Raw genomic sequence first — 22501 nt, 5'->3', positions numbered from 1 at the left:
ACACACACTAACCAAGTCCCTTCCTCCCCTCCAGATCACTCAGCTGACAGAGAGGCCAGCCTGTGTGAAGAAAGACTACTCCAACTTCATGGCCTCACTCAACCTGAGGAATCGCTATGCTGGAGAGGTACAGATAGACACTACTACAGTTCTGGACCGGACACTCACTTCTTCATAGACCTCATATTTCTTTGGCTGAGTCAACAGAACGATGTTGCGGTTCACATCGACATTGCGTGTGTGTGTGTGTGCGTGTGTGTGTGTGTGCGTGTGTGTGTGTGTGCGTGCGTGTGTGCGTGTGTGCGTGTGTGTGTGTGTGTGTGTGTGTGTGTGTGTGTGTGTGTTTCTCCCTCCAGGTGGCAGGTATGATTAATTTCATTGAGGCGGTGCGTAGCCAGTCAGACCTGTCCACCCTGATGGTCAAACAGATGACAGAGGCCCTTGACACTCAGAACCCTGAGGCCTTCACTGAGAACATGTTCAAACTGGCTGCTCTGCTCATCAGCACTAAAGGTGTGTGTGCTGACGAGTTGACTTTGGTTTGGAACGGAATGAAGGCACCATGTAGCCCAGGGTCGGGCAATCATTTCCGGCTACATCGGGCTTTCAAAATTCAGCTGAAGGGCTGCGCATATTTTTGTCCAGATCGATTTGTTCATCAGAAGTCTTTAGCGGGCCAGAGAAAGGGCAGCTATTTGAAAACGTATTGGTCCATTATGATGTCTACATACTTTCTGTCTCTGTCTCATTATATTGAAGGCTTGTGTTGTCTCTCTCGCTCTCTCTCTCTGTGAAGAGTGTGATCCTCAGCTGCTGCACCACCTGTGTTGGTCTCCTCTGAAGATGTTTACAGAGCACGGCATGGAGACGGCTATCGCCTGCTGGGAATGGCTGCTGGCTGCTCGCACTGGAGTGGAGGTCCCGGTAAGCATGTTGTAGACATCTATTGCTGGAGTTGAAGTAACATTGTGTATTTCTGTGAAAATAGTGGTGGGACCCGGATTCAAACCCACACTAACACGGGTATTCTCTGTCTGTAGTTCATGCGTGAGATGGCGGGGGCGTGGCAGATGACAGTGGAGCTGAAGATGGGCTTGTTCTCTGATGCTCAGGTGGAGGCTGATCCCCTAGCAGCCTCAGAGGAGAGTCAGCCTGTCCCCTGTCCCCCCAACGTCACCCCTCACTGCATTTGGATAGAGGTGTGTGTGTGTGTGTGTGTGTGTGTGTGTGTGTGTGTGTGTGTGTGTGTGTGTGTGTGTGTGTGTGTGTTCAATCCAGTTCGCTTAAAATAAGAGTAAGTGGAATTCACTGCACGAGTCCTATGTGTTTTCATTCCATGCCCCCTCCCCCTTCAACTCGTCTTCTACTTTCTCCTTCTCTCTCTCCCTCTTTCTCTCTCCAGTTTCTGGTTCAGAGGTTTGAGATAGCTAAATATTCCAGTGAAGACCAGGTGGAGATATTCGGGAGCCTATTACAACGCTCGCTCTCCCTTAATGTAGGCGGGGCCAAGAGCAGCCTCAACCGCCACGTAGCCGCCATCGGACCTCGCTTTAGGTACACACACACACACACACACACACACACACACACACACACACACAAGATCCAGTTTCTGATTCAGAGCAAATTCATTGAGGTAATCTCTCTCTGTGTGTGTGTGTGTAGGCTCCTAACTCTGGGTCTAGCACTGCTCCATTCTGACGTAGTCACCAACACCACCATCAGAAATGTCCTCCGAGAGAAGATCTACTCCACCGCCTTCGACTACTTCAGGTACACACACACACACAGGAAGTTCTACTCCACCGCCTTCACTACTTCAGGTACACACACACACACACACACACACACACACACACACACACACACACACAGGAAGATCTACTCCACCGCCTTCGACTACTTCAGGTACACACACACACACACACACACACACACACACAGGAAGTTCTACTCCACCGCCTTCAACTACTTCAGGTACACACACACACACACACAGGAAATTCTACTCCACCGCCTTCAACTACTTCAGGTACACACACACACACACACACACACACACACACACACACACACACACACACACAGGAAGATCTACTCCACCGCCTTCGACTACTTCAGGTACACACACACACACACACACACACACACACACACAGGAAGTTCTACTCCATAGTCCTTCACTACTAACATGGGCGATAACTTTCCCTCTCTAAATCAGTATCTTTACCACAAGGAGAGAGCGTCATGTTGACTCAACAATATGCGATATGACATTTTAATAAATAGTTTCCTCTCCGAGGGAGGATCCTCAAAAGCCAGATGATGTGATGCCAGGTAGCCCTATGCAGGGGAAAGGAGTTCCAATGATGGGTTTTGAGGTTATTATAGCTGGTGGTGGTTAAACAGCAAGCGTGAGGATTGTGCATTATTGTACTGTGGTTATAGACTATAAGGTCAATAACATTCCACACATGGCTACCAGGAAAGCGGAGAAGAAACAGGACACTATGCTGCTGATGATACGTTTGTAGTCATTCCCAATCGGTTGTGTAAAGTACTTAAGTAAAAATACTTTAAAGTACTACTTACAGTTGAAGTCGGAAGTTTAAATACACCTTAGACAAATAAATATGAACTCAGTTTTTTACAATTCATGACATTTAATCCTAGCAAAAATTCCCTGTCTTAGGTCCGTTAGGATCACCACTTTATTTTAAGAATGTGAAATGTCAGAATAATAGTAGAGAGAATGATTTATTTAATTTTACTTATTTCATCACATTCCCAGTGGGTCAGAAGTTTACATACACTAAATTAGTATTTGGTAGCATTTCCTTTAAATTGTTTAACTTGGGTCAAACGTTTTGGGTAGCCTTTCACAAGCTTCCCACAATAAGTTGGGTGAATTTTGGCCCATTCCTCCTGACAGAGCTGTTGTAACTGAGTCAGGTTTGTAGGCCTCCTTGCTCGCACACGCCTTTTCAGTTCTGCCCACAAATGTTCTATAGGATTGAGGTCAGGGCTTTGGGATGGCCACTCCAGTACCTTGGCTTTGTTGTCCTTAAGCCCTTTTGCCACAACTTTGGAAGTTTGCTTGGGGTCATTGTCCATTTGGAAGACCCAAGCTTTAACTTCCTGACTGATGTCTTGAGATGTTGCTTCAATATTTCCACATAATTTTCCTGCCATCTATTTTGTGAAGTACACCAGTCCTTCCTGCAGCCAAGCACCTCCACAACATGAATCTGCCACAGCTGTGCTTCACGGCTTGCAAGCCTCCCCCTTTTTCCTCCAAACATAACGATGGTCATTGTGGCCAAACACTACTATTTTTGTTTAATCAGACCAGAGGACATTTCTCCAAAAGGTATGATCATTGTCCCCATGTGCAGTTGCAAACTGTAGTCTGGCTTTTTTTATGGTGGTTTTGGAGCAGGGAGGAAATGGGGTACAAAAAAATACGCTTGTGGCCATACCACCTGTTGAACACCTGTTCAGGGTCGGGCCTGATTAGTACTGGGACGGGAGACCGCCTATGAATACCAGGTGCCGTAAGCTAAAATTATAATACTAATGTAAAGAAGGTATTTATTATGCAGAATGTTGTTGTTCGTAACACGTGTCATTGGCCCAAAGGGGCCAATGATCCAGAGGTCAGGATTTTCTTGTTTAATTGTATACTTCCCTCATTCTCCCCCCTCCCTCTCTAGTGCCCCTCCTAAGTTCCCTACTCAGGGGGACAAGCGTCTGCGCGAGGACATCAGCTTCATGATTCGTTTCTACGCCAGCATCCTGTCGGACAAGAAGTACCTGGCGGCGTGCCAGCTGGTTCCTCCCGGTGAGCTAGGCGCCGTGCCCACCCCCAGCACCCTCTCTGCCGGGATATTCGGATCACTAATCGTGTCCAGCACTTCTCCGATATCGATGCTAAGTAAGCCTACAGCGGTGGAAACACCGGCTGATTAACAACAGCATTGCAAGACTACAAGAGCATGTTTTTACACAGGTCAAATCTGACGCCTGATCAGGCACCTTGCTACGTTGCTCATAGATCGATAAATCTTTATAGTCTGTAGGATCTCACTCTATTTATTTCTGTCTCTCTTTCTCTATCTATTTCTTTCTTTCTGTCTCTCTTTGTCTATCTATTTCTTTCTTTCTGTCTCTCTTTTTCTCTCTCTCTCTCTCTTTCTCTATACATTTCTTTCTTTCTGTCTCTTCTCTATCTATTTCTTTCTTTGTCTCTTTCTCTATCTATTTCTTTCTTTCTGTCTCTCTTTTTCTTTCTCTCCTTTCTCTCTTTCTCGCTCTCTTTTTATTTCGGTCTCTCTTTCTTTATCTATTTTACTCTATCCATCTATTTGTCTGCTGCGGAGCAAGGCGCAGATTTGCCACCTCTGATAAAATGCATGATTGATTATTTATTATTATTATTCTACACATTATATCATGCCGATCCGCCCCTCAGCTCGATTTGTCAATTTGTCAACAAAAAGAAAACAAACAAATTGAGAAATTTGAGAGCCGTATTTCTTCTCCACCACCCACACCGCTCCTTCCTCCTGTCCGTCCCTGGCGACCCCAAGAACAACATGATCTCACTTCATAACACATCGGATCGCGCCGGGTAGAAACTAGCCCTAACCACAGATTTAGAATCAGATGACTCTACCCTCAATGGTAACCCTTTACCATCAGGTGGGTGAAATAATGTCTGACTGTATCAGCGGTTAGGGGTAAATTCTACCACTGCCTGTGGGACCAACGCATGGTCATCTCATATAATACAGGACTAACGTTATAAAGCTCATCATATCGCTCTTCAAAAACTCCTTCCTCTCCATCGAATGCTGAGACGATGCTCGTCGCCTCATTTATATTTCACAATGTCTTGTCCATGGATGGTGATGCATGTCCGTGTGGATTAAGGAATGAATGCATTGAGTGGTAGAGAGAGGGATGCATGCCAATGTTGTTTTAGATGAATGCATTGAGTGGTAGAGAGAGGGATGCATGCCAATGTTGTTTTAGATGAATGCATTGAGGGATGGAGAATGATGTAGCTAGAGAATGTGAAGGAATTAGGCGTTAGATGGACAGAGATAGTTGAGTTTGTAGTGGAAAGAGGGAGGGATAAAGAGAAATGGATGGAGGGTGTTAAGTGAGGAAGTAGATTAGTCGGGAAACCCCCAGGGCCCAAATAATAAGGGATAGAAAGACTGTGTGTGTGTGTGTGTACTTTATCCCTACCTACAGTGTATTCAGAAAGTATTCACATCCCTTGACCTTTTCCACATTTTGTTGTTATAGCCTGAATTTAAAATTAATTTCAAATGAATTAAAAAAAAAAAAAAAAATTGTCACTGGTTTACACACAATACCCTATGTCAAAGGAGTATGATGTTTTTAGAAATGTTTACAAATTAATTTAAAATGAAAAGCTGAAATGTCTTCAGTCAATAAGTATTCAATACCTTTGTTATGGCAAGCCAAAATAAGTTCAGGAGCAAACATTTGCTTAACAAGTCACATAATAAGTGACATGGACTTACTGTGTAATAGTTTAACGTGATTTTTTTTTAAAATGACTACATCATCTCTGTACCCCACACATACAATTATCTGTAAGGTCCCTCAGTCAAGCAGTGAAGATTCAAACACAAAGACCAAGGAGGTGTTTCAATGCTTCGCAATGAAGGGCACCTATTGGTAGATGTGTTAGAATTGTATTTTTACCGTCTTTGAATATCCCTTTTGAGCATGGTGAAGTTATTAATTACACTTTGGATGTTGTATGAATACACTCAGTCAATACAAAGATAAAGGCGTCCTTCCTAACTCAGTTGCTGGAGAGGAAGGAAACCGCTCAGGGATTTCACCATGAGGTCAAAGGTGACTTTAAAACAGTTAAAAAGTTGAATAGCTATGATAGAACTGAGGATGGGTCAACGACACTAGTTACTCCACAATACTAACCTAATTGACAGATTAGGGTAATATTGTGGATAAGGCACTAAAGTAAAACTGCAAAAACTGGCAAAGAACTTTACTTTTTGTCCTGAATACAAAGTGTTATGTTTGGGGCAAATCCAACACAACACATCACTGAGTTCCACTCTTCATATTTTAAAGCATGGTGGTGGCCGCATCATGTTATGGTTATGCTTGTCATCGGCAAGGACTAGGGAGTTATTTTCTGGATCAAAAGAAACGGAATAGAGCTAAGCACAAGCAAAATCCTAGAGGAAAACCTGGTTCAGTCTGCATTTCACCAGACACTGGGAGACAAATTCACCTTTCAGCAGGACAATAACCTAAAACACAAGGCCAAATCTACACTGGAGTTGCTTACCAAAATGACATGGAATGTTCCTGGGTGGCCGAGTTACAGCGTTTACTTTCAATTGGCTTGAAAATCTACGGCAAGACTTGAAAAGGGCTGTCTAGCAATGATCAACAACCAACTTTACTGAGCTTGAAGAATTTTCAAAAGAACAATGTGCAAATATTGTCCAATGCAGGTATGCAAAGCTCTTAGAGGCTTGCCCAGAACGACTCAACTGTAGTCGCTGCCAAATGTGATTTTAACATGTATTGACATTCGGGGTTGAATACTTATCTAATCAAGATGTAATAATGTTTTATTTGTAATTATTATTATTTTTTTACAAATGCTAGAATTGTTCTTCTACTTTGACATTACAGAGTATTTTGTGTAGATCATTAACAAAATAATGACATCTATTTGAATCCCACTTTGTAACACAACGAACTGTGGAAAGAGTAAAGGGGTGTGAATACCTTCTGAAAGCACTGTATGCCTGTCTGTGTGTGTGTGTGTAGACAACCAGGACCCGTCTTTGAACAGTCTGTCTGTGATGACGGCCCAGGACCCCAGGAGCACCATGTCTCATGACTCCAGCTCCCGCTCCCAGCAGAGTGGCCAGAGTGGCTGGATCAACACCTACCCTCTGTCCTCTGGCATGTCCACCGCCTCCAAGAAGTCAGGTAACACAACACACACACACACACAAGACAGACACAATGCGCCCACACACACGCGGCGAGATCTGACCATGTCCTTCCTGTCCCCAGGAATGTCTAAGAAGAGTAACAGAGGGACTCAGCTCCATAAATACTACATGAAGCGTCGGACCCTGCTGCTGGCCTTACTGGTGAGAGCAACAGTGGGGATTTTTACTGTGGAAGGTTTCTGTTCGGACAGAAACATTCCCTTTGACTCTCCCTCCTTGCTATTCATTTGCTGTTAGTCCTACATTCTGACCGTCCACTTTGTTGCTAGGACTGACGTCCTCTTCCCCCACCTCCTCTAGGCCAGTGAGATTGAGCGGTTGACTACCTGGTACAACCCTCTGTGCACCCAGGAGTTGGCCATCGCTACAGAACAGTCCGTGGAGACCAGCATCGCCAACTGGAGGTCCAAGTACATCAGCCTCAGTGAGAAACAGTGGAAAGACAACGTCAACCTGGCCTGGAGTATAGCTCCTTATCTGGCTATGCAGCTACCTGCCAGGTAAACACACACAGTCTCACACGGACACTTGTAGGGGAAACGTGGAAAGCTTTAGATTGGTTCCACCTGAATAATAACTGTTGTTGTCAGGTTGAAGAACGTTGCGATTGTGGCATGTTAGTGCTAACCCTCTCGCGTGTGTGTGTGTTTAGGTTTAAGAACGATGCGATCGTGGCTGAGGTGACCCGGCTGGTGAGGCTGGACCCTGGAGCGGTCAGTGACGTACCTGAGGCCGTCAAGGTGAGTCAACCTGTAGTTCGGCAGTCATCTGCTACACAGGAGTGGCCAATGCTCATCATACCTCAAAGATGTTTGTTGAAGAACATGTTGTTTTTTTATGTCAGAGCCACGAAGTTCAGATTCAAAAGTGGTGGTGTTTCTAATTGAATGTTTTTTTTTGTCATTCAACAAAATAAATAATTGTGTGTTTTCTAGTTCCTGGTGACGTGGCACACCATTGATGCAGACTCTCCAGAGCTGAGTCATATCCTGTGTTGGGCTCCTGCTGACCCTCCCACCGGCCTGTCCTACTTCTCCTCCATGTACCCCCCGCATCCCCTCACCGCTCAGTACGGGGTCAAAGTACTACGGTCGTTTCCTCCGGTACGAAACACACACACACACACACCACACACACACACACTTTATACCGTCACTTATCCTAATGTATTTGTTTCTTCTCTAGGATGCCATCCTGTTTTACATTCCTCAGATAGTTCAGGCCCTGCGCTATGACAAGGTGAGTGACACTACTAACTAGCTGCTGTGTTTCTACATTACCCTGTGTGTGGTGTGAAAGATAACAAGCTTGTGTTTGATTGGCAGATGGGCTATGTGAGAGAGTATATCCTGTGGGCGGCCCAGAAGTCTCAGCTGTTGGCCCACCAGTTCATCTGGAACATGAAGACGAACATCTACCTGGACGAGGAGGCACACCACAAAGACCGTGAGACACACACACACACACACACACACACATATAGTCACGGCCAAAATTATTGGCACCCTTTGGTGTTGGTAGAAGAATGCATATGCAGAAAAGAACCCCATACCCACTGTAAAATATGGTCGTGGATCTTTGATGTTACGGGGCTATTTTGCTTCCACTGGTCCTGGGGCCTTTGTTAAGGTCAACAGTATCATGAACTTTACCAAGTACCAGGACATTTTAGCCAAAAACCTGGTTGCCTCTGACAGGAGGCTAATACTTGTTTACAAGTGGATCTTCCAGCAAGACAATTGTATTAGTATAGAGTAAGAACATAACATTTTAGGACATAAAATACACTGTAGCTCAGTGTTTTTATAATTGATTTTATACAGTCTTTTTTTTGTTCATCTTTATCAATAATGTTGGTTGTGACTTATACACACGCGCGCATATGCACACACTCACTCTTACCACTCCTTTCTCTCTCCCCCTCTGTCTCTCTGTCTCTGTCACCGTCTCTCTCTCTCTCTCTCTGTTTCTCCGTGTAGCCGACATCGGGGATCTGTTGGAGGAGATGGTTGAGGAGATAATAGGTGCTCAGTCTGGTGCAGCCAAAGACTTCTTCCAGAGAGAGTTTGACTTCTTTGACAAAATCACCAACGTATCTGCAATCATTAAGTGAGACTAACACCCATCCTTATATAGTCCACTACTTTTAACCAGTTCAGTTTTTGGACATTGAAGTGTTGGTGTTTTTCAGGCCCACCCCAAAGGGAGATGAGAGGAAGAGGGCCTGTCTCAAGGCTCTGTCTGACATCAAAGTCCAGCCAGGTAACAACAGCTAGGACACATCTGTGGTACAACAGCCTTTCCTTAATTGGATTTGCTCAACTCCTGTGTCCTCTCTCTCCTCCATTTTAAATGCATTTATTTTTTATTCAAAAACAAAAACACAAAAAAACAGGTCAAAGGTAATTGAGGAGAGGGAACCTGTGTGAAAAATGACCTTGTATGAAACGAGACTCCCTCTCCACCCGCGCGTCATCAGGCAAATGACAAAATCAACGTGTGAAGTGATGTAAAACAAGTGAAGTTACTTCTGCAAGACATTTTATAGATAACATACTATTTATTGTTTTGTCTTTAAACGTGTGCATGCTTTCAAAAGCTGGTTTCAAAGGGTGTGGTAGATCTTTTTTCAACTCCTCCGCGAAGGGCTCAGGTAGGATACACATGACTATCCTCGAGGGGAGGACACTTTCCCGTTCGCCTACTAACAAATTGACTTCTCCTTGACCTCTCAACCACTTATCGGTTTCCGGGTCACAGAGGACTGAGGGTGGAGGACAGACTTTTTCCCAAATTATGAAATACCTATGTCTGTGCGGGTGCGTGTTCGATTACAGTGAGGTGTATTGTAAATGTATAAATAGTTTTACCCAAGGTGTTTTGACCTCTGTAAGCAGTTGATTCCGATATCTGTGATTGTGCTACGTGGAAGCAGTAGTGTAAGGTATGTGTGTGTCTGACCGTTGTATGTCTGTCCTCCACTGGTGGCCATCCTCCAGGCTGCTATCTGCCCAGTAACCCAGAGGCCATCGTACTAGACATCGACTACAAGTCTGGAACACCCATGCAAAGGTACTGACGAATTGATTTTATTCATTCGATTGATTTAATTGATGATTTTTATGCCTGACAAAGACCTTCCAGTTGAAACGTTGCAATAAAGTACACAGGAGCATTCAATGGTATGTGGATATCTATTCCTTTCTTCGGCTATTTCAAGAAAGGTTTATTTTCCTATCTCACAGGATGTATAGTGCATTTGGAAAGTATTCTGACCCTTTGACTTTTTCCACATTTTGTTACGTTACATCTTTATTTTAAAATGGATGAAATTGTTTTTTCCCCACTCATCAATCTACACATGATACCTCATAATGACAAAGCTAAAACAGGTTTTTAAACATAACTGCAATATCACATTCACATAAATATTCAGACCCTTTACTCAGTACTTTGTTGAATCACCTTTGGCAGCGATTACAGGATCGAGTCTTCTTGGGTATGACGCTACACTCAAGAACATTCAGAGACTTGTCCTGAAACCACTCCTGCGTTGTCTTGGCTGTGTGCTTAGGGTCATTGTCCTGTTGGAAGATGGACCTTTGCCCCATTCTGAGAACCTGCTCAGGACTTCATCAAGGATCTCTCTGTACTTTGCTCTGTTCATCTTTCCCTCGATCATAACTAGTCTCCGAGTCCCTGCCACTGAAAAACATCCCCACAGCATGATGCTGCCACCACCATGCTTCACCGTAGGGATGGTGCCAGGTTTCCTTCAGATGTGACGCTTGGCATTCAGGCCAAAGAGTTCAATCTAGGTTTCATCAGACCAGAGAATCTTGTTTCTCATTGTCAGAGTCCTTTAGGTGCCCTTTGGAAAACCTCCAAGCGGGCTGTCATGTGCTTTTTACTGAGGAGTTGCTTCCGTCTGGCCACTCTACCATAAATGCCTGATTGTTGGAGTGCTGCAGAGATGGTTGTCCTTCTGGAAGATTCTCCCATCTCCACAAAGGAACTCTGGAGCTCTGTCAGATTGACCATCGGGTACTTGGTCACCTCCCTCACCAAGGCCCTTCTCCCCCGATTGCTCAGTTTGGCTGGGCGGCCAGCACTAGAAAGAGTCTTGGTGGTTCCAAACTTCTTCCATTTAGAAACGATGGAGGCAAATGTGTTCTTGGGGACCTTCAATACTGCAGACATTTTTTGGTACCCTTCCCCAGATCTGTGCCTCAACACAATCCTGTCTCGGAGTTCTCCAGACAATTCCTTCGACCTCATGGCCAGGTTTTTGCACTGACATGCACTGTCAACTGTGGGACCTTATATAGACAGGTGTGTGCCTTTCCAAATCTTGTCCAATCAATTGAATTTACCACAGCTGGACTCCAAGCAAGTTGCAGAAACATCTCAAGGATGATCAATCGAAACAGGATGCACCTGAGCTCAATTTTGAGTCTCATAGCAAAGGGTCTGAATACTTATGTAAATAAGCTATTTCAGTTTTTTTAATACATTTCGTAAAACCTGTTTTCGCTTTGTCATTATGAGGTTTTGTGTGTAGATTGGTGAGGACAATAATTCATTCAATCCATTTTAGAATAAGGCTGTAACGTAACAAAATGTGGAAAAATGGAGGGGGTTTGAATACTTTCTGAATGCACTGTATATCCGACTGCTGTCTCTGGTCCAACCCAGTGCTGCCAAGGCCCCGTACCTAGCTAAGTTCAAGGTGAAGCGTTGTGGGGTCAGTGAACTGGAGAAGGAGGGTCTGCGTTGTCAGTCAGACTCTCAGGACGGGGAGGACAGCGAAGAAGTAGCTCGCAGGATCGTCTGGCAAGCTGCCATCTTTAAAGTGGGTGACGACTGCAGACAGGTACGACACACACACACCACACGCATATTTTACATACTCAGTACAAAATGTCATCAGCATTTTCTGATAATTGTATTCTCTCCATACCTCCTCTCTCTCTGTCCCTCCAGGACATGCTGGCTCTCCAGATCATTGGTCTGTTTAAGAACATCTTCCAGCTGGTGGGACTGGACCTGTTTGTGTTTCCCTACAGAGTGGTTGCTACTGCCCCCGGGGTAAGAATACCCTCTACACCCCTTTTTGCAGGCCCACGGATCAATTTCAAAATTGCACCTGGTGTATTCCACTATTCTAACTCCGAACAGTAAGTTGAGATAGCTACAGGGTAAAAACGGTCTCAACTTACTGTTCGGAGTTAGAATAGTGGAATACACCAGGTGCAATTTCAACATTTTGTCGTGCATCAGCATGTCAGCTAAGATTTTTTTTTATTGGTAAGTTAGTCTTGGCCAGTTATATAAATAAGCATTTCGCTACACTCACATTAACATCTGCTAACCATGTGTATGTGAATTATTCTCTCTGCCCCATATCAACATTTTTCGATTAGCATGAAATGAGTTAGAAACTTGCTAAATCTTCTCTCTGCCCCATGGCAAAATGAGTAGAATTGCATGAAATGAGTTGTACATTTGTCAAATCTTCTCTGCTAAAATGTGTAGAATCTCAGAAATCTGCTCTAAAACTTCAATTTTTACTTTCCGCTGTCAAGAGGGGGACGCTAAAATGTTTTGCTCACAAGTTGGTTGTGGTCTACACCCCAGCCCTTAGACCTCTTGTTACTCTGTGCTGTGTAGCATCACAGTAATGGTTTCCTTGTATCTGTCTCGGTGTCCAGTGTGGTGTGATCGAGTGTATCCCCGACTGTAAGTCCCGTGACCAGCTGGGCAGACAGACAGACTTTGGGATGTACGACTATTTCAGGAACCAGTACGGAGATGAGTCCACTCTGGCTTTTCAGAAGGTGAGATGACTGTCCCCCAACCCCTGAACCTTCATCCCTGACCTGACCCACTGTGGTATTTTTTCACGTATTTGGACATACTTACAGTGCCTTCAGAAGGTATTCACAGGTCTTAACTTTTTCCACATTTTGTTGTTACAGCCTGAATTTAAAATGGATTACGTTTAGATTTGATTTTGTCACTGGCCTACACACAATAGCCAATAATGTCAAAGTAGAATTTGTTTTTTTGAGATTTTTACTTATTAATAAGAAATGAAAAGCTGAAATATCTTCAGTCAATAAGTTTTCGACCCCTTTGTTATGGCAAGCCTATATATGTTCAGGAGTAAACATTTTCCTTAACAAATCACAAAATAAGTTGCATGGATTCAATACACCCAGACACTAGAAAGATACAGGCATCCTTCCTAACTAATTTGTCAGAGAGGAAGTAAACCACACAGGGATTTAACCGTGAGGCCAATGGTGACTTTAAAACAGAGTTTGGCTGTGATAGGAGAAAACTGAGGATGGATCAACAACATTGTAGTTACTCCACAATACTAACCTAAATGACAGATTGACAAGAAAGAAGCCTGTACAGAATACAAATATTCCAAACATGCATCCTGTTTGCAACAAGGCACTAAAGTAAAAGATTTTGTAAAGCAATTCACTTTTTATCTTGAATACAAAGTGTTGTATTGGATTTGCTCCAAATATATTACTGAGTACCACTCTCCATATTTTCAAGCATAGTTTTGGCTGCATCATGTCATGTATATGCTTGTGTAATTGTTAAGAACTGGAGTTTTTCAGGATAAACAAAGAAACAGAATCCTAGAGGAAAACCTGGTTTGGTCTGCTTTCCTCCAGACACTGGGAGATCTTTCAGCAGGACAATAACCTAAAACACAAGGCCAAATCTACACTGGAATTGCTTACCATGAAGACGGTGAATGTTCCTGAGTGGTCGAGTTAGTTTTAACATAAATCTACTTGAAAATCTATGGCAAGACCTGAAAATGGTTGTCTAGCATTGATAATGATCAACAACCAAGTTGACAGAGCATGAATATGATTTTTTTATAATAATGGGAAAATGTTGCACAATCCAGGTGTGGAATGCTCTTAGAGACTTTCCTAGAAAGACTCACAGCTGTAAATGAGATTTCTGTATTTAGTTTCAATACATTTGCTAAAATGTCTAAAAACATGTTTTCACTTTGTCATTATGGGTATTGTGTGTCGATGGGTGAGAGAAAAAATTCTATTTAATCGATTTTGAATTCAGGCTGTAACCCAACAAAATGTGGAATAAGTCTGAATACTCTCTGAAGGCACTGGTATGTCTCTTGTCATTAAAATGGAACAGTTGCCTTAATATACATCAACTCTTTTACCTCACCAACATTGTGCACAGAAGGCGCAACAACCTATTCTCTCTCCGTCGCCCACACTTTCTAGGCGAGGTACAACTTCATCCGTAGTATGGCAGCCTACAGCCTGCTGCTCTTTCTGCTGCAAATCAAAGATAGACACAACGGGAACATCATGCTGGACAGCAAGGGACACCTCATCCACATAGGTACAAAATCATCCATAACATAGTCCGTATTGGTACACAATCAGTCACCCTTAACCTCATCCACACAATCATTCATTTAATATAGCAAGAGACACATTGTTTATCTTTGGGACAATAAAGATATTCATTTAATTTACAGTGGGGTCTGAAATGATGGACACCTTTTGATAAAGATGAGCAATAATTAATCAAATAAATAATTAAAATACTGAGGTATATTGTAGGCAAAAAAGGGGGAAATTATATTATTTTATACTAATACAATTTCTCAGAGAAAATGTTGTCAAAAAGGTAGGGGCCAAAATGATTGTACAAACGACTGGTGAAAGCGCAGACCAATTTAATTCAACCCACTGCGTGCCTCAGCTGCAAGCACACTTTTGCACATGATCAACCAACCATTTATATGTCATGACGAGAGTAGGATTACAACTTCTTGGAACTTCTTATGTGTTGCCCAACTGTTGCTCTGGTCAAACAGTCTGGTAGCAGTTCCTCTTTTTCCGGTCACTTCTCCATGACGTTTAGCAGTGACATCCTGTTCACCTTTACTCGACAGACCGGGGTCGTATACTGTTTTCCTTTTCTCTCACAGTAAATTTCCATTCCCAAAGTTCCTATTCACTCTTCATTGACCCCTAACACCAATAGAATGTTAACATGTACATGTGACGTAATCAATAAGTTCTAATATCGTGACTGGAATAAGTATATTTCAAGTTAGAACCCCTAAAGATTCTTATAAATAAAGTAGTCAAAAGTTTAATATTTGTTGGACGCATTTGCGGTTCGTTTAGGTTGTTTCTCTGATTTATTTTGTGCCCAATAGAAATGAATGGTAAATCATGTATTGTCATTTTTGGAGTCACTTTTATTGTAAATAAGAACATAATGTTTCTTAACATTTCTAAATTAATGTGGATGCTACCAAGATTATGGATAATCCTGAATTAATTGTGAATAATGAGTGAGAAAGGGTCACAGATCATACCCCCAAGACCTGCTAACCTCCTGTAATGGTGAGTGGGAAAGTAAATAATTTAGACTCCTATCTTTTTTTAGGAAAACCTAATATTACTTGTTTAAACTAAATATATTTCTCTGAGTAATTGTGTTAGTGTAAAATACAATTTTCCAAATGTTTTTTTATATCCAATACAGCTCAGTATTTGAGTTATTTATTTTATACAGTCATTTACTGCTCATCTTTGTCAAGGGTGTCAATAATTTTAGTCCCCCACTGTATATTAGTTGTCTAACAAAAACAAAAAAATCTACTTTCAGACTTTGGCTTCATGTTTGAGAGTTCTCCTGGTGGTAACCTGGGCTGGGAGCCGGACATCAAGCTGACTGACGAGATGGTGATGATAATGGGAGGCAAGATGGAAGCCACTCCCTTCAAATGGTTCATGGAGATGTGTGTCAGGGGGTACCTGGCCGTCAGGTAAGAGTGGGTGTGTCTCAATCTTATTTGCATCTAAACTGTCGTTCTTTTGGGTTAATCAGATTTTTTTTTCTCCTCTGCGTTAGGCCCTACATGGATGCGGTGGTGTCTCTGGTCACTTTGATGCTGGACACTGGACTACCATGCTTCAGAGGACAGACCATCAAACTGCTCAAGTCAATACATCAATAAACCACATGGGTGCATAGATTACATTTTTGCAAGTCTCTTTTGACCATTTCTGAACATGTGTGTTTGGGTTCACAGGCAGCGGTTCAACCCCAGTATGAGTGAGAAGGAGGCGGCCGCTTACATCATCAAGGTCATCCAGAGCTGCTTCCTCAGCAGCAGGTAACACCAGAGGCCCTGTCCCTTTCCAGTCTCTAGTGCCTTCCCTCACTCCATGGCCCTGTCCCTTTCCAGTCTCTAGCGCCTTCCCTCACTCCTATAACCCCATCTCAATAACCAGAAATATCTATATACATGCTAACTGTCTATATACACATCCTATACATGCTGGCTAACAGTCTATATACACACACGCTATACACGCTGTCTATATATACATGCTAACGAACTGTCTGTATACAAATGCTATACATGCTTATTTATACATGCTCACTAACTGTATACAGATGCTAAACAGTGCATTCGGAAAGTATTCAGACCCCTTGACTTTTTCCACATTGTGTTATGTTACAACCATTATAAAATGGATTAAATATATTTTTTTCCCTCATCAATCTACACACAATACCTCAAAATGAAAAATCAACAAAAAAAATTGCAATTTTTTCAAATATATAAAAAATAAACTATCACATTTACATAAGTATTCAGACCCTTTACTCAGTACTTTGTTGAAGCACCTTTGGCAGCGATTACAGCCTTGAGTCTTCTTGTGTATGACGCTACAAGCTTGGCACACCTGTATTTGGGGAGTTTCTCCCATTCTTCTCTGCAGATCTCAAGCTCTGTCAGGTTGGATGGGGAGCGTATCTGCACAGCTATTTTCAGGTCTCTCCAGAGATGTTCGATCGGGTTCAAGTCTGGGCTCTGGCTGGGCCACTCAAGGATATTCAGAGACTTGTCCCGAAGCCGCTGTGTGCTTAGGGTCGTTGTCCTGTTGGAAGGTGAACCTTTGCCCCAGTCTGAGGTCCTGCGTGCTCTGGAGCAGGTTTTCATCAAGGATTTCTCTGTACTTTGCTCCGTTAAGCTTTCCCTCGATCCTGACTAGACTCCCAGTCCCTGCCGCTGAAAAACATGCCTACAGCATGATGCTGCCACCACCATGCTTCACCGTAGGGATGGTGCCAGGTTTCCTCCAGATGTGAAGCTTGGCATTCAGGCCAAATAGTTCAATATTGGTTTCATCAGACCAGATAATCTTGTTTCTCATGGTCTGAGAGTCTTTAGGTGCCTTTTGTTTGGCAAACTCCAAGCGGGCTCTCATGTACCTTTTACTGAGGAGTGGCTTCCGTCTGGCCACTCTACCATAAAGACCTGATTTGATGGAGTGCTGCAGAGATGGTTGTCCTTCTGGAAGGTTCTCCTATCTCCACAGAGGAACTCTGGAGCTCTGTCAGATTGACCATCGGGTTCTTGGTCACCTCCCTGACAAAGGCTCTTCTCCCCTGATTGCTCACTTTGGCTGGTCGGCCAGGTCTAGGAAGAGTCCTGGTGGTTCCAAACTTTTATAATTTCAGAATGATAAAGGCCACTGTGTTCTTGGGGACCTTGAATGCTGCAAATATTTTTTGGTTCCCTTACTGTACCTTGACACAATCCTATCTCGTGGAGCTCCTTTTGAGCTCATGGCTTGCTTTTTGCTCTTTTATCACTGTCAATTGTGGGATCTTATATTGACAGGTGTGTGCCTTTCCAAATCATGTCCAATCAATTGAATTGACCACAGGTGGAATACCAATCAAGTTGTAGAAACATCTCAAGGATGACCAATAAAAACAGGATGCACCTGAACTCAATTTCGAGTCTCATAGCAAAGGGTCTGAATACTTATGTAAATAAGGTATTTCTGTTATTTGTTTTTAATACATTTTGATTAAAAAATATATATATATTTGTTTTGCTTTGTCATTATGGGGTATTCTGTGTAGATTGATGAGGAACATGTTAATTTAATCTATTTTAGAATAAGGCTGTAACAACAACATTTGGAAAAAGTCTAGGGGTCTGCAAGCTTTTCCCGAATGCACTGTACATGCTGACTGTCTGTATACACATGCTTATACAGTTGAAGTCGGAAGTTTACATTCACTTAGGTTGGAGTCATTAAAACTCGTTTTTCAGCCACTCCACACATTTCTTGATAACAAACTATAGTTTTGGCAAGTCTGTTGTGTCATGCACAAAGTAGATGTCCTAAGTAATTTTTCCAACAATTGTTTACAGACAGATTATTTCACTTATAATTATTTCACTTATAATTCACTGTATCACAATTCCATTGTGTCAGAAGTTTACATACACTAAGTTGACTGTGCCTTTAAACACCTTGGAAAATTCCAGAAAATGATGCCATGGCTTTAGAAGCTTCTGATGGGTCAATTGACATCATTTGAGTCAATTGGAGGTGTACCTATGGATGTATTTCAGGACCTACCTTCAAACTCCGTGCCTCTTTGCTTGACATCACAAGTCCGGTTCATCCTTGGGTGCAATTTCCAAATGCCTGAAGGTACCACGTTCAGAAGTACAACAGTACACAAGTATAAACACCATGGGACCACACAGCTGTCATACCGCTCAGGAAGGAGACGTGTTCTGTCTCCTAGAGATGAACGTACTTTGGTGCGAAAAGTGCAAATCAATCCCAGAACAACAGCAAAGGACCTTGTGAAGATGCTGGAGGAAACGGGTATCTATATCCACAGTAAAGCGAGTCCTATATCGACATAACCTGTAAGGCCGTTCAGCAAGGATGAAGCCATTGCTCCAAAACACCCACTAAAAATCCAGACTACGGTTTGCAACTGCACATGGGGACAAAGATCGTACTTTTTGGAGAAATATCCTCTGTCTGATGAACCAAAAATAGAACTGTTTGGCCATAATGACCATCGTTATGTTTGGAGGAAAAAGGGGAGGCTTGCAAGCTGAAGAACACCATCCCAACCGTGAAGCATGGGGGTGTTAGCATCATGTTGTGGGGGTGCTTTGCTGCAGGAGGGACTGGTGCACTTCACAAAATAGATGGCATCATGGGGCAAGAAAAATATGTGGATATATTGGAGCAACATCTCAAGACATCAGTCAGGAAGTTAAAGCTTGGTTGCAAATGGGTCTTCCAAATGGACAATGACCCCAAGCATACTTCCAAAGTTGTGGCAAAATGGCTTAAGGACAACGAAGTCAAGGTATTGGAGTGGCCATCACAAAGCCCTGACCTCAATCCTATAGAAAATGTGTGGGCAGAACTGAAAAGGTGTGTGCGAGCAAGGAGGCCTATAAACCCGACTCCGTTACACCAGCTCTGTCAGGAGAAATGTGCCAAAATTCACCCAACTTATTGTAGGAAGCTTGTGGAAGGCTCCCTGAAATATTTGACCCAAGTTAAACAATTTAAAGGCAATGCTACAGAATACTAATTGAGTGTATGTAAACTTCTGACCCACTGGGAATGTGATGAAAGAAGTAAAATATTAAATAAATCATTCTCTCTACTATTATTCTGACATTACCCATTCTTAAAATAAAGTGGTGATCCTAACTGACCTAAGACAGGGAATTTGTACTAGGATTAAATGTCAGGAATTGTGAAAAACTGAGTTTAAATGTATTTGGCTAAGGTGTATGTAAACTTCCGACTTCAACTGTACATGCTAACTAACTGTCTATACACATGCTAACTGTCTGTGTTCTGTCTTTATTCAGGAGCAAGACCTACGATATGCTGCAGTATTACCAGAACCAGATCCCATACTAAAGACCTGCTGCAGTATTATCACATACTTGGACCTGTCTGATATGAGTCCTTATTCCCTATATATGCAGTAACCTCTGCTTTTTATCCTGTTTGTAAGGTCAGAGGTTGTCCTGTACAAAGTCATTCTCTTCAGCTAGCTAGCATCAAGCATCTTGCGCACTTTATAGATCATTGTATTTCACCCACCTGATTGGACCCTGATCAAGAGTTGTTACACCAGACTGGAGAATTCACACTAACCTATCAATCAACTAACCAACCAACCAGTCGATTCCTGCGAAAGGCAATCACACAACCGGTTACTGAACTCTAATACAATCAGCAAATATCACGGTCATAATACATACCACATATCAATCATATACTAATGCTGTGTGTGTGTGTGTTTTAGTAGTCAAAAGCGATAAGAGTAGATCTTCTCTCGGGGGACATTTCTAATGGTGGCGCTGGTGACTATATCTGTCTTGAATCAATAACATTGTGTGTGTGTGTGTGTGTGTGGACTTGTTTAACTATTCTTGTGGGGACCAGTTTTCCCCACAAGAATAGTAATCAAACAAATATTTGACAAACTGGGGACATTTTGTTAGTCCCCACAAGGTCTAATGCTATTTCTAGGGGGGTTAGGAGCTAGGGTTAGTTTTAGGGTTAAGGTTAGGTTTTTGGGTTAAGAGTAGGGGTTAGGAAAAATAGGATTTTGAATGGGACTGAATTGTGTCCCCACAAGGTTAGCTGTACCACACTCTGTGCGCGTGTATCAGCTCCAAGGTGGTTGGGTCCAGTTTAGGATAAACCAATGTTTGTTTACCTACTAACCTACTAACTCTGCATGTCTTAAGACCAGACCTTTACTAGTATTAACATATTACATGGATTTAGTTAGCTGTCTTAAACGTGTGTGATTTCTATTTGGAGACATTCCTCTTTCTGTACAAAAAGATTTTCACCTTGGATCCTCTTCTTGAATCTCCAGGATTTGGGTTTAGTATTATGATGATGGTAGTGATGATAATGATAACTATGAAGACCCAAAAAGCCATTTCTCTAATCCTTGGCACAAACAGAAGTGTAATTACATAACTACTCTCCTCTGACGTTATGCAAGATGTTACCGTCTTAATGTGTGTCAACATATGAGATTGCTGTCATTATCCCTTCAAAAACCCTGCTGTACTAAATGTTCTGTCTTTATGAAGAAGATGTTTTACTTGATAGTCTGTAAAGATAATGAATCTTGCATCTGTTTATCATTTTAGATTAGAATGGTATGTAATTATATTTGTTCTGAATGGATATGTTATAATTAACGTAAGGGTATTTTACTTGGATGTATAAGATGAAATAACCTATGTATGTATTACAGATTTGTAATATGAAGGAAATTACAGAGGGCTGTATGTTTGTAATAACTAACAAGACATGCATTTCAGACCAATAAGAGCTGTTACATTATTAACCCCTAGTTGTACAAGCCTGAGTCCATTGCTGTAGTCTTTTAATTGGACTATTGTCTATTGATTTAATGTCTGTTTTCTACTGTCCTCTGTTGTCAGCCACTGTCTGCACCTTTTTTTGTGGTTACCGGTCTAAGTTCTACCATATCAATCTCTCTCTGTGTGTGTGCACGTTTCTAGAATCTTAGTAGAGAGCACATTACACCCCCCCCCCAATGTATAATTGTGATCGAGTGCTGAAACATAAACCCCAGTTGCAGCTACAAACACTTGATGTCTGTGTCATTTGATCTACTTCTGCGGTTTTGAAACGTTATCATTAAGACCTGGGTATGGGATTATCCTTGCCAGAACAGGTGCTACTCTACTGCACTTAAACATTTTGCACTTGTCCAAAAGAGAAACAACGATGAGGATTTTCAGGCAGCGACTCCTCTGTTTCCAAGCATTTGCTCCCATCCCCTGCCAACTGTCCTATGTAACATTTTTTTAAATTGATGACTTCAAACATCATTTCGTGGTGAGCTGGGCTGAAGGGGGGGAAAAAGCCCACTAGTATTAAAATAGGTCCTCAGATGCTCTAGTGCTTACCTTTTAGACTATTGGTTACCAACGTTACCAAGGCCTACTGTGCCTTCCTGCCCCATGCGGCTCTAAATCAGGCCTTTCTGCCCCACGTGCTGATCTGTGTGGGGGTAAGTTGGGTGAATTAGATTAAACGGCATGTAGTCTCAAAGAATCAGTTGGTTGATCTCAGATCCACCAGATTACTGCCTGCCACAAGCATCTTAGGTGGCCAGTAGTAAACTAAAACTAAGAGCATTGGATTTGGTACAAATCATTCCCTAAATTCTAGACCTCAGCTGAATCTGGTAATGAATGGTGTGGCTGTTGAACAAGTTGAGGAGACTAAATTACTTGGTGTTACCTTAGATTGTAAACTGTCATGGTCAAGACATAGATTCAATGGTTGTAAAGATGGAGAGAGGTCTGTCTAATAAAGAGATGCTCTGCTTTTTTGACACCACACACCACAAATCAAGTCCTGCAGGCTGTAGTTCTATCTGATCTTGATTATTGTCCAGTCATAAGGTCAAGTGCTGCAAAGAAAGACCGAGTTAAGCTGCAGCTGGCCCAGAACAGTTTCTCTTGGCTAAGAGTTGAGGAAAGACTGACTGTGTCACTTCTTGGAAATTCCTAATTGTTTGCATAG

At 42.4% G+C, this 22501-nt stretch overlaps 1 protein-coding gene across 1 annotated transcript in view; it reads left to right on the top strand.

Annotated features, from left to right (window-relative positions):
- The window catches only part of LOC118387778 (phosphatidylinositol 4-kinase alpha-like), a 39237-nt gene extending 17682 nt beyond the window's left edge, over nucleotides 1-21555 (top strand). Inside the window, exons 27-51 of the mRNA XM_052524744.1 lie at nucleotides 35-127; nucleotides 357-513; nucleotides 797-924; nucleotides 1041-1199; nucleotides 1403-1554; nucleotides 1666-1773; nucleotides 3714-3934; nucleotides 6847-7011; nucleotides 7099-7178; nucleotides 7338-7537; nucleotides 7690-7777; nucleotides 7973-8140; nucleotides 8223-8276; nucleotides 8363-8483; nucleotides 9017-9146; nucleotides 9229-9299; nucleotides 10037-10109; nucleotides 11733-11910; nucleotides 12021-12125; nucleotides 12749-12874; nucleotides 14324-14444; nucleotides 15729-15888; nucleotides 15975-16064; nucleotides 16156-16239; nucleotides 19783-21555. Of these exons, the coding sequence (XP_052380704.1) occupies nucleotides 35-127; nucleotides 357-513; nucleotides 797-924; nucleotides 1041-1199; nucleotides 1403-1554; nucleotides 1666-1773; nucleotides 3714-3934; nucleotides 6847-7011; nucleotides 7099-7178; nucleotides 7338-7537; nucleotides 7690-7777; nucleotides 7973-8140; nucleotides 8223-8276; nucleotides 8363-8483; nucleotides 9017-9146; nucleotides 9229-9299; nucleotides 10037-10109; nucleotides 11733-11910; nucleotides 12021-12125; nucleotides 12749-12874; nucleotides 14324-14444; nucleotides 15729-15888; nucleotides 15975-16064; nucleotides 16156-16239; nucleotides 19783-19834 (3084 nt within the window). The 3' untranslated portion in view covers nucleotides 19835-21555. The remainder of the gene's footprint in view (nucleotides 1-34; nucleotides 128-356; nucleotides 514-796; nucleotides 925-1040; nucleotides 1200-1402; nucleotides 1555-1665; nucleotides 1774-3713; nucleotides 3935-6846; nucleotides 7012-7098; nucleotides 7179-7337; nucleotides 7538-7689; nucleotides 7778-7972; nucleotides 8141-8222; nucleotides 8277-8362; nucleotides 8484-9016; nucleotides 9147-9228; nucleotides 9300-10036; nucleotides 10110-11732; nucleotides 11911-12020; nucleotides 12126-12748; nucleotides 12875-14323; nucleotides 14445-15728; nucleotides 15889-15974; nucleotides 16065-16155; nucleotides 16240-19782) is intronic.
- Nucleotides 21556-22501: the final 946 nt, after the last annotated feature.

Source organism: Oncorhynchus keta, chromosome 9, assembly GCF_023373465.1.
Source record: "Oncorhynchus keta strain PuntledgeMale-10-30-2019 chromosome 9, Oket_V2, whole genome shotgun sequence".
NCBI lineage: Eukaryota > Metazoa > Chordata > Actinopteri > Salmoniformes > Salmonidae > Oncorhynchus > Oncorhynchus keta.
Note: the sequence above shows the minus strand (reverse complement) of the source record. Positions and strands in the feature narration are given on the sequence as shown.